Consider the following 12,695-nt stretch of genomic DNA (forward strand, 5'->3'; position numbering starts at 1 on the left):
ACTAGGTCTACTCTTTGGGGTGGGGCAGGGAACAGATTTAGTTAAAGATGTGTGGGGAATACAAATAAGATTTACATTTACATTTACTGAGGAGCAATAAGACAGAAGAATAGTGGTCTGCTTTTCTCATACAGAACTTCAAGAAGTAGTACTGGAAAGGCAATTTTTTCTAGGAGAAAGAAAAGCAGGCAACGGAAATTTTCAATCCCAGGTCTGAAAACAGTCATATTTGTACACGAAACTATTCTCATGTTTATATTCTGTATGAGTAGACTGTACTCAGATTTTGATATTCAGTAATATCCAGTATTTAATATTTGCCTTTAGTTCACTTCAGTCTTTTTATGGCATGCCAGAACACAGAGCAAGAAATAGGAACAGTTTTGTGACATGGCCCTGGCAAGTGTGCTGGCCACCAGATGAAAGGATGATATGTGATGGGGGTACCAATGTGGAACGTCTATAATACACAGTGGTGCAATAGAACATAAGTTTTGCAATTTGACAGTGCATTTAACATTAAAACGCCTAAGTACCAAAGTGCTTGCAGAAGCATTCAAAATAAGTTTGGGTGCAAGGTTTTAAAACAAAGATGTGTAAAGAAATGTCTTTAGGGTTCAGTTTCAAAAAAACTAAGTGGTTAAAGCCTTTTGGTATTTGTCAAGTTCTAATTATACCCAAAAAACGTTAAAACTAGAAACTAATAAAAAAAATCTTATTTTTAGGATTAAATCACTTTTGCTTTGATAAAGCCTAGCTAAATTAATTAGTAATATGAAAAGTTAAGTTTGAATCTACTCAGGTTTTCTTCACTCACAAGGATGAGCAACTTGAGATTATACCTCTGAAGCCACTAAGCATACTCCAGACTTCCAGGTCTGACAGAAATAAAAATTTGCCCCCAAAGTCTCACTTAAGCTTTCTGGCATTTGGCAGCAAGTGAGCTAAAGCCCAGTGCTGCAGATAAGGCCCAGTTCAGAGATCAGCTCCTGCTGCCTACTTGCTTTTTCCCTTTTAAAGCTTCTTCCCATGCTGAATCCCATTATCATTGGCAACAGAAAGAACACCACAGCGCTGGGATACCAGCATCACTGCTGCCAAACTCTGTGTCTTTTTTCAAGTCAGGAACTAGTGGTTACAAAGACAGATGAGACTTTTAGGATATCTTTGTCTCCTGTGAGGCTTTCAATGCAATTTATTTGATTCAATAGCTCACTACAAACTGTGTAGTATGCTCACTACAAAACCCCCCAACATCCCCCAAAAAGTGCCATTAAAATAAATTTGAACAGAATCCCAAAATTTAAATTATTAAAAAATATATTATCACAAAAACCTATTTAATTAAGAATAAATACACCCTGGCTGCTTCTAACCAACACAATAGATTAAAAGTCAGTTTTTAAATATACTTGAAACTCAGAACTTGACCTAAATGGCTACACTTCCTCTAGACAATTTTTTTATCAAGTGCTAAAGGAATAAGCAGTGTTCTACTTAAACTGATCTCTGCATGAGGGAAAGGTTTCTCAAAGGAAAGACTAAAAAGGGCTATTGATGTGCTCTATTCTTGTCCCATACAGGGCCTTGGCAAGATTTATTTCTGATGAAATAAAATGCCTTTTGTTCCCTTTTCTCTGAAGCCGTGTCCTCTGTGGCAGCCGAGCAGAGTCCGAAATAATTGAAGGCAAGCTCAGATTAGTTAATCACAGGTTTGTCTTGTCTGATATTACACACCAGTGGTGAAACCCCAGCCTTAATAAAGTCAATGAAATCTTTAGCATTGGCTTCAACGGAGTCACCATTTCATCCAGAATGTTCTCACACATCTTGGGTTATATCGGGGATGCAAGGATCCTGTAACTCAGTAGAGAATGAGCTAATTACCTTTTGGTCCTACTGAAAAGTCCAAGAAATCTGAAGTAGCCAGCGAGGCTGAGAGCACCTTTCGATCGTGTCATTTGCATGGAGCAAGACTGCAAATCAGTTTTTAAATTCTACAAACCATATTTCAGGACAAGACGACCACAAAGAGATTACCTGGGCCCTTGGACATGAACCAGAAAAGCGAAAATCCTTGGAGGGATTTGTTTGTATGGGCAGTACTTCAAAACAGGCACAAGATGGCAAACTACTTCTGGGCTATGGTAAGCGCTGAGCTGTAGCTGCTTCGGGTGACTACTGGCATATTTCAAGTTTACGAGCTGTTTTTTCGCTCAGCCTTGCAGCTCAGATGACAGATAGGTTTGTTTCCAGAACACGAGAGGTGGCATTGATAGAGCCTTTCATCCTGCCGGCGGGGGCCAGGGGGAGAGCTGGGAGCGGGTGTCACTCAGCCCCGGCTGCGGCTCCGCTCCCTGCGCTCCCTCCCCTCGCAGCTCCCCGGCGCGGGTTCTGTGCCTCCACAATCGGCAATTGTTTGGTCCGAGACATTGAAGCATCTTCAGCTTACGTGCTCCATGCGCAGGGAGCAGCGTCACGCTCCCCATGGCCGAGCTCCGAGCTGGCATAATCGGCTCCTGTTCCACATCTGGGAGCATGCCTGCCCCAGAGAGGGACAGAGAGCTCTGAGGCTGCATCCAGGACCTCCCGGAGGAGCGCATCTGGCCCCGGGCAGGGAGGGAGGGATGGAGGACGAGCGGCAGGCAGCGCGGCTCGGGGATGCGGTGTCTGTGTGTCTGTCCGTCTGTGTGAGTGTGGACACATCGGCACCTGCAGGGCTCCGTGTCCTCCCGGCCCGGCTCCGTGCCACGGCTGTGCCTCTGCCAGCTGTGCTCCCTCCTCTCTCCTACATCTCTGTCACTGCACAGCCGTGATGGAGGTACCTCCACACAGCCGAGAGCATGTCGCTCTGTTTTCAGAGCGTATTATTCTCCTTTCAGTCCTTGGTTGCTATCCCAAATCAGGTCCTTCTAATCACAGAATCACTAGTTTGGAAGAGACCTTCAAGATCATCGAGTCCAACCCATGCCCTAACACCTCAACTAAACCATGGCACCAAGTGCCACATCCAGTCTTTTTTTAACACATCCAGGGGTGGTGACTCCACCACCTCCCTGGGCAGACCATTCCAGTACTTTATCACTCTAAGAGTCCGGACCCAGGAGTGTCCAGCCTTACCAGGCACAAGAACTGCCAGTGAAGACTCATGGAATAGTTTGGGTTGGAAGTGACCTAAAAGATCATCCACCTCCAAGCCCCCAGCAATGGGCAGGGACATCTCCCACTAGACAGGTTTGCTCAATGTCCCGTCCAGCCTGGCCTCGAGCACTGCCAGGGATGGGGCATCCACAAGATGTGGTTTTAATTCTCCAGTATCATCAAAACTGTCATTTTGATCAGCATTTGACTTTCAAATTGGTATTGGAGGGAAGACTTTTCTTGACAGGCATGAACTTTTTGCTGTTGCTGTTGGGTATGTCGTATAGTGGAGTCTTCCCCGTACAGAAATTGCCCTCCAGTGGAGGGTGACAGCAGCACCCCTTTCAATTCTACAGGGTCAGGAGGGCGTAGCCTCAGCTCTGGCAGCCTGCAAGATCCTTAAAGAGATGTCCCGCCTGGAGACAGAGACTAAAGCAGCCTGTGTAATGAAAGAGGCCAAGTATGAGCAGCTCGCTGTTGGTAAGTAATGGCACTTTTTGAATGGCATTAAAAACTTAAGAAGGAACTGCCACTGGGAGGCAAGCAAGTGAAAAAAAAATACTGTTTCAGTTGTAAAAGGTCAGCTGTCATGAATAATTTAACAGCCTTTCAGCACAGGCAGACCCAAACATTCAGATACAGAGGAAAGATTTAAAACCCACTCATTTTGGAAAAATCCATGTTACAAGACAGGCCTCCTGGATGCACGAATACTCTCCTGCTGCTTGTTGGTATTTTGATTGTCTGATCTTAGTACAAGGTTTGTTATAGTGATGTGGAAGATAGAAAACTCTTCCAGACTCACAGCAGCCTGCTCCTCCTGCAATATCAAGCTTGTTCTGTAAGGGCCACTAGAGCAACAAGTTTTAAGTTTTGTCATTGCAGCTAAAAATAATTTTAGATTACCTCACCCAGAAGAGGGCCAAGTGCACTGCACACTGCAGTGAGGCTCAGGCTGGTTTCGCAGCACACAAGATGCCCCTCCTTTCAGCAGTCAGATCCAGGCATCCGCAGTGCTGGAATGCTGAGCCCTCTCCCCTTTGCTTGCTTTAGAAACAGATGTGTGCACACAAGCTTCTCTGCTGATCTGACTACAGTCCAATCCATACCTTCAGTGCTGTCAAGAGAGGGCTTTAAAATATGCCCTACATGGAAACAAACACAGAGGCTTCTCTCCTTTTGAGATCGTTCATCAAGCAGCTGAAGGCTCATGGGGGCCTTGCTATGTTATTTACACAGAGATCACATTTTCCTTTCTCCTTAGAGGGCCATTACTATTTACAAAAAATTAAAATCAGGTTCTCATATAATCACAGGGCTCAAGTAATTTAGTCATAGAATCATGGGGCGTAATCCAATGCACAGAACTTCTGCTTCTTGGCTTTGATAAGCATTAGATCAGATCCTCAGTTTTAATTTCTGGCCTGGATTATGCAAAGAAAACTTTCTTTAAGAATGATAAATGCCACATCACCTAGAAAAGATGTCTGTATATCATTTTAAGTGCACTTGATTTTTTTGCCCAGCCTCACAGTGTAACAAGGTATAGGCTGGCTTAGGAAAGTACCGAGAAAATAAAGGGTTTGTTGTCTACGAGACAAAGCTGAGCTGCTTGTCTTTAGTCTGCTCAGGAGAGTGAGGACAGCATGATAACTCGTCCTTCAAAGTGTAAGAGGATCACCCACAAGATGAATTTTTTTGTCTGTGTTTCCTTCATATGGCAGAACTGTTTAGTGAATGCTACCACAACAGTGAGGAAAGAGCATTTGCTCTGCTGGTGAGGAAAAATCAGTACTGGAGCAAAACCACATGCCTTCAGCTGGCCACAGAAGCAGATGCAAAGTCTTTCTTTGCACATGATGGTGTCCAGGTAAGTTTTGCATGCTTCCAGGGCTTTAAGTTGGACACAGGAGAGGATAGCACAGGAACTGAACACAATCCAAATGAAAGCATTCCCCTAAGAACCATTCTTTGGAGAAGGGACTCTTCTCTTCCCCTAGCAACAGACGAAGAGGGCATTATACCATGTCCTTGCCAAAGTAGCACAATTCCCCCTTTCCCCATCCTCTCATCCAGCTGGCACACAGACCAGTGTGCTGAGGAGGTTTAGCCCTTAATCCATCATGTGCTTTTTGCTTTTTATTCCTTCTTTGCTCACAGAGAAGCATCAAAAAGCACTGTAAATCTGCCTGGGGTATAATGAAGCTGCTCCAAGATGTGAGGTAACTCCTTGTTCAGATTCAAGAGAGAGCTCACTGATAGAAGTTAAATTACTATTCAGCTTTGCTCTCATGACACGACTTCTCTCTGCATACACAAAGCTAAATTAAGAGTGATGCTGCTTTTATCTCCCAGTGCCTGACTTAGGCTTCCTTAGTACTACAGATGTTGTTTAATTCCATTTAGCTTGTTGTTCTTTCCCCTGGTCTCTGAATAACTCTTTGCATACTCAACATCTGCAGAAGGACACACAGAGAAGCTGTTTGCTCTGAAGCTCTGAGGTTTTCAGAGTCACTGAATATAGGTGAACTTCATCTGCAAATATCTCTTTGAGATATTAAAGCCATCTCTTCTCTTCTTGACTTTCAGGCCTTCCTGACAAAAATATGGTGGGGAGACATGTCTACAAGCACAAAGATCCTCAAGTTGATCTGTGCGTTCTGGTGTCCTTTCTTAATCTACACAAATTTCATATCATTCAGGTATAAACATAACTATTTGGGTGCAAGAGATAAGTGATGAAAAATAAGTCACAAAAAATATCCAGACTCAAAATTTCTCCCTGAAGGGATTAAAACAGTAACATCACCTAATATCACCTAACCAAATCAGTTTTCTACAGGGCTGAGTGATTTTTGTGTCCTAGGCTAGTACCTGTTGCCATTCTTGAAAGATCAATGCCATGGTTTCACAGAGATCATTCTATTTTGCAGCCCACAGAAAAGCCTGTTGGAATTCTGTCAGCTCCAGATTCTGCACAGCAATGTATAGAACATCTGCAGCTGTAGCACCATTTGTTTCTAGATTTGGAGATGCCTGGTTCAAACCTCAGTATCTTATCCAGGGAAAACAGCCATCACAAAGCATGTTATCATTCCCAAGCCTTGATAACCATAAGTCAAGCTTAAAAACACAGGACTGACATTAAATTATCAGTCAGTTAAAAATCAATTAAGACTATCAAATTCAGTGCCTTACATTCTTAGGTTTTCTTGAAAACAAAAGTCCATGCACTATAAACTCCCACAAAGCAAAGCAAAAAACCCCATACCACAAAACCCAACCAACTAAATAAAATCTAAAAAACAAAACAAAAAAAAAAAGAGCAGCCAAGCTGCTCAGATGGTCATAAAACTGAAGATCTGAAACATTAGGAAAACAACATAACATCCAGAGAATCATACACAAATCATAAGAATTGACAATATGAAATGACATGTTATTATGAAATACGTGGTTTTTAACCCTTAAACTACTCAAAAAGCAAGAGGAAACCTTGTTTGGCAATGCTGACTGAAGATTTGACTTCTACCAGTGTCACTAAAGATGACCTTCTGGCTGCCAGATTCACAAATTCATTTATAATGTGATATTTTGGCAAAGTTTTAATGGAAAGGTTTAAATTATTATACATAATCAAAGCAATCCTTTCCAAATTTCCTTTTATTTTTTGCCTCCTTTCCCTGAAAATGCAAGAACTGTCACATGTCACCTATTGCTTCTGGCATTTCCCTTCTGAATTGCTACTAAAAGTAACTAGGAACAGAGCATTGAGCAATTCTCTTCTAAGACTGACTGAGTAGTTTTATTTCTGCTCAAATCATAACTAGCTAGAGCAAACTGAGCATCCTGCTCCATGTTTGTGAAGCATGCCAATTAACATTTCTCTGAATCCTATGGGTGACTTCAGCCTCCTCCTTAAAAATAATTTGTAAAGATAATGCCGTATTTATGCCCTATTCAATAGCTCCCCAGCAGAGCAGATCCAAGATAAGTACATGCTAGCAGTTCTGTATCAATGCCAATTCAGTAGCAAAAAATGGCTAAGCATCATCTTTTAACTAATGAGTTTATTTCCTTACAGTGAGGAAAAACAATCAAAGAATGAGCCAGAGCCATTTAGAGAATCAGAAAGCTTGAATTCAGAGAGGACACTGTTTCTCTCCAAGGAAGAAGATAGGTAAGTTTAAAACCATTAGCTAATGTAACTTTTATGACAACAGTCAAAGAACAGGGCACTTCTTGTGGATTAGTGAGCAGTTAATGATCTAAGCAGCAGCTGAAGGGCCAAGAAAGTCATTACCCCTCAGGAAATAATGCCCTTGGATTACTGCTGTTGTTGCTCTCTAAAAGGAATATACAAAATAAACAGGGATACAGCACTTCTTTAAGCAGGTAATTTCTACAGAACAAGGAATTTATTTGGGAATCAAATAGCATTTCCTGACATTCCCATCAGCTCATGATGATAGATACACAATGGATTTTAGGAAGTTATCAGATTACTGAGCTGAGCAGAAAGAAGGCTCTCAGCAGAACCTTACGTCACTGCACACTTCCTTACAAAGGTGTACTTGCACCCATCACTACCAGGGAGTCAGCTTCTCACACTCCTAATTTATATCTTAACAGATGAGCCCTGAGGAGCCTTATGAGTTAGAGGGAGCATCACACAAATGGCTAACTGAGGACAAAGGTTTTGTCAGTTGCCTGTGGTCAGTCATAGATCTTTGATTCAGAACAGAATCTCTCCCTATACCTCTACCACACACTTATCACTAAAACCTGGGAGACCACAAGGACTTACGTCAGGAAAAGTAGACTTTTGACTGGCACGAAGTCCTCTTAATGGCTAAATAGTGCTAAATTGCCACTTAGCTTTTCTATGACTTAAAGAGAACTCCAGAAATATGTGAACAGTGGTAGAGAGAAAGCATCAGCTGCAGTATGAAGTGCTGGACCAAGTCAGAGTTATTAGGTTTTATTTTTACCTCTGGCATTTAACTGCTGGTATATTGGAGAAAATCATTAGTTCTTCTCTCTCCTTCCCTAACCTATAAAATAGGTGTAAAAGCATCTGCCTCTTGGGAGCTATTTGTGAGCAGTATCACAAAGCACTTCCATATCCTGAGTGCACCATGGTTTGGTCATTACATTCCAATTACTATTATCCTAGCAATTTATTTTAACAAAGAGGCTCTCTCCCTCCCAGATCTATTTCAGCATCTTACAGTAAAGCTGCAATTATCTGTTTATGATATTAGCCTGTTACCATGGGAATGTATCTCACAATGTCATAAATTGAGAGGTACTACAGAATCAGGCATATAGAAAAGGCTGGCCACAAAGAAAACTTGTTCTTTGTAAAAAATGTATTTAATAATTAGCAAGATCGTCAGAGGAAATTAAAAACCAGTGAAGAGTCATTGTTTGTTTTCTGTGAGGTGAAATTGAAAACATACCCTAGTGTGCACATTCTTTGTTGGAGATCAAACTTCTCAGAGTAAGAATCATAAAATTAAAGGTCCAATAACATCCCTAGCATACACAGGAGAGCATTTCATGTTGAAACAAATCCTCACACAAAGATCAAATTGCTATCAAACTTGCATTTTCTCCACAGGATGATTTCCATTGCCAATAGATACCAATTCATGTTCCAAAACACAACAGAACAGCTGTAGATGTACAGGTCAAATTTCCCTTCAGTTACCAAAATACTTGTGTCATTCCACAACATTCAAAGACTACCTTAATACATCATTTATGTATTATGTCAACTCTTTTTGCTGAAAGCTTCTACATTGCTTTTTTTCCCCCAACTTCAGTTTTATCACAAACAGCAAGATGCCAGTTCTGCAAAGGAACAAGCTATTCTTCAGTAGGTCTATCAGATTCCAAAAAGGATAGTCAAGAAACACAGGCTTAGTATGATCCAGCACTTAGAGATCGGGTCAGAAGTTTAAAGTCAGAGCAACAACAAGAACTTCCACAGGCAAACACTGCAAGAAACTTTGGAGCCAAAGTAATTAAGAGCTGACTCACAAAAATTCATTGGCCATTTTCTTTTCTTTCCTATTATTAAGGCTTATAAAGACCAATTACCCTTCCCCCTCTCCTTGTGCATTTGCAGTCCATACAGAACAAAATGGAGTCAACAAATAAAATTTATACAAATAAACTGAAATAATAAAAATGCATACATAATTCTGATGTGGCTTTGTTTTTCAAAACCTTTTTTTGATTTGAAGTATTTCTGTTATGGTAATGTGATTGCTTTGACTTCTACAGCCTTCCCCCTTGGCCAGCCCCAGCATCTGCCTGTTACTATCATGCAAGAAGCTTTATATAGAATAATATTGAGCCTTTTCCCATGAACTAATTTTAGGAGATTGTCACCGAGCATGTATTCTTTTTGGTTTGCAGAGGAAATGACACATTGGAAAAACAGAGCCCTTCTGCAAAAACAGCATGGGTGACATTTGTGTTTACCCGGTGGAGAAAATTCTGGAGTGCCCCTGTAACTGTGTTTATGGGGAATGTTATAATGTACTTCGCTTTTCTCTTCCTATTTACTTATGTCCTTTTACTGGACTTTAAACCACCTCCACCTCAGGGTCCATCTGTTAAAGAAATTGTACTCTACTTCTGGGTGTTTACCCTTGTCTTGGAAGAGATCCGACAGGTGAGTAACCTGAGTCCCAACACAGTCAAACCTGCAGCAATTTTTCAATAGATTTACAATCTGTGTAACTGTACAAGCTTGGAGATTTCAAGTGTCAGGGGCACAGGTGAACAATACAGAACTTATCCTAAACATCTCACCTCTCTCCCAGAGCAAGCTCTTCCTCCATTGTGGAAACCTACAGCTCTACCTCTGTTTTTCCATCCTACTCCAGCCTTAGCCAAGCCACATTGGCTGCCAGCATTCAGATATTCTTTGCTTTGTAAAGTCCCTCTCTGATTTCACTCCCCAGAGCTAGGTCCTCCCACCACAGATAATGTAAGTTTGAAGTTACATTCTATACCTGGAAACACGGCAGACAGCTCTACATCCTTTTAGGAGATTCTTCCCTGCTGGGGACTGTTTAAAAAAATTACAAGTAAATTAATTCAGATTATCTGTGGCTTTTCCTAAAATTCTTTTCAACTCAAAATACTAGGAGATCTCTTTTGGGCTTGCTTTTCATAAAAAAACCCAACCAAACAAAACTGCCAACCACCAGAAGCCCTTCTCCATTAATCTCCTATTACTGGTTTTGGAGTAATGGAGTAATGTCCTCAGTTTAAAAAACAAAATAATAACAGTGGTGCAATTGTGTTGCCAGCTGTGGGTACACGAAGCTCTTCTCTTTAGACACACAAAAAAATAGTCACAGTCATTTACTCTGGAAGAACCAGTAGGTGTTCATTATTTAAGCAAGAGAGACAGAAAGTCCATCACAATTTATTTGAAATTATGCAGCAAGGCCATAACCAGAGGAGGACATGGAAAATATCTGGATCAAAGAGCATTTCATTATAAACCTGTAAAACATGAAGACTGCCAGGCTAAAACCCAATTAAGAGAGAAAGAATCCCTGTCTAGATAATCAAATATGCCTTCACCGACAATTCCAGTACACAAATGCCAAATCTGGTCATGCTGTTTAGGTAGCAATGCCTAGAAACTGAACTCTGACAGGAAGCCGCATTGTTTAACAGCTTTCCCCCCCCCCCCCCCCCCCCCCTTATTACACTCAGAATTTGTGTCTGCTCTTTGCAATGAAAGAGAAAAAGGCAACAGGCATGTTAAAACTCAGAGGGAAATGGTGAAAGTGGAAAGAGATCAAGACCAATGGTTATTTCTCTTTTTCAGAGTTTCTATACAGATGAAGACACAAATTTAATGAAAAAATTTAAACTGTATGTGGAGGATAACTGGAATAAATGTGATATGGTGACCATCTTTCTCTTCATAATTGGGGTAACCTGCAGGTATGTATTTGCTCCATGTGAGGTTGTCAGCATCAGTACCAAGGGCTATGTTCATCAACTGACAGCTGACCCTCATGTGCATGAGAGGGCAGGCTCTAACATTCATTCTTAGAAGCTTTGAGACATGTTTCTGCAGTAGGAGCCTCTTTATTCTCTGGAAATCATGGAAGTTGCTCCAGAAATAACAAAATATATACTGTTATATTCAAACACACGTACTGTAAAGCTCCGCTTTTGTTTTCAGAAATCCCTTTTACTCAAGGTACCTTTTTTTTATTTGTTAATAAATCTCATTGAAGTCAAGAGAAAAAACAGTGCTCCTCCACTGTTTTGGTTATTTCTCATTGCTGCACAGACATTAGCAGTACTTGCTGAGAGCTGACACTTCATTCCATGTGTTCTACAGGATGCTGAACTCAACTTTTCAAGCTGGCCGTACAATACTTGCCATTGATTTTATGGTGTTTACACTTAGACTTATCCATATTTTTGCAATTCACAAGCAACTTGGACCAAAGATCATAATTGTGGAAAGGATGGTAAGTGTGCAGTCTCATAAATACTTGTGCCTTCTAAGAGGTGGAGAGTAGGAAATCATATCTTTAGAAACGAAATACCTTCATAACATCTTGATTTTTACATTTTTTAAGGCTTGTCATTTTGCACCTTCCTGCATTTTAGTTTAAGATGCAATGTTTGAAATGGATCCTTTCAAAGAGCTGTGTCGTGAAGTAAGCTGGTCCCAATTTACTAATCCTTGTACCTCACCTAATAATTTATCCTCAGATCTTGCAAACAAAGAGCAATCTTTGCTTTACTGCTCTTCCTCCTACTTCGTAAGCTGTGTGCATCCAGGACAAAGACTTCAGGCAGATGACAGAGCATGTACAGAAGGGCAGGGCTTCCAATGAATGACTTGGAGAAATAAACTGTTTTTTGCAGCAAGTGCAGGGGAAAAAAAAACACAGTGAAAAATTATAATTACAAGCTTCCTACATAAGTTACTCTTACTTGTACTTTTTACTCCCCATTACAATGAAAACAGTAGTTTGTGAGCAGATGTTGGAAGATGTTGATAAAATATTTTTATTTATTACCACTCTCCTGCAGGAAATGAGACACTGGGATTACAGTTACTGTGCTTGGGTATGCACTGGTATGCAGAAATAGATTTTTGTTTAGGCATGTTAATCCTACAGGTCAATTAGTGCATGCTAACTGATTAATAGAGTTCATCTAACAATACAGAATCTACAAATATTTGACTTGTGACTCGCAGCAGAACTCAGTAAAAGCTCTACAGTCTAAACAAGCCTATACATTGAATAAACATAGCTACCAAGCTATTTGGATTTGTCTACAAGTGCAATAACTGGGACTCTAACATGACATTTGGTTGGACTAGCAAGAGAGTAAACGGCAAATAAATATTTGTTCTTGTTCATTACCTATCTTAGGCATTAGCAGACTTCCACTGTAAGAGAACAAGTCAGATGTACAGCTCCTAACCCTTCCTTTGCTGCCTGCCAAGCTAAACCAGGGCCTTGAACAGGTCCTGCCTGCGTCCACTCTGCTGG

The 12,695-nt window shown here is 40.9% G+C and overlaps 1 protein-coding gene across 1 annotated transcript in view; it reads left to right on the plus strand.

Annotated features, from left to right (window-relative positions):
• Positions 1-12,695, plus strand: part of TRPM5 (transient receptor potential cation channel subfamily M member 5) — a 34,872-nt gene that overhangs the window by 13,019 nt on the left and 9,158 nt on the right. The window contains exons 10-17 of the mRNA XM_062494672.1: positions 2,016-2,147; positions 3,498-3,621; positions 4,866-5,011; positions 5,731-5,843; positions 7,226-7,321; positions 9,568-9,826; positions 11,000-11,118; positions 11,525-11,657. Coding sequence (XP_062350656.1) covers positions 2,016-2,147; positions 3,498-3,621; positions 4,866-5,011; positions 5,731-5,843; positions 7,226-7,321; positions 9,568-9,826; positions 11,000-11,118; positions 11,525-11,657 — 1,122 coding nt within the window. The remainder of the gene's footprint in view (positions 1-2,015; positions 2,148-3,497; positions 3,622-4,865; positions 5,012-5,730; positions 5,844-7,225; positions 7,322-9,567; positions 9,827-10,999; positions 11,119-11,524; positions 11,658-12,695) is intronic.

This window comes from Cinclus cinclus, chromosome 6 (assembly GCF_963662255.1).
Source record: "Cinclus cinclus chromosome 6, bCinCin1.1, whole genome shotgun sequence".
Taxonomy (NCBI): Eukaryota; Metazoa; Chordata; class Aves; order Passeriformes; family Cinclidae; genus Cinclus; species Cinclus cinclus.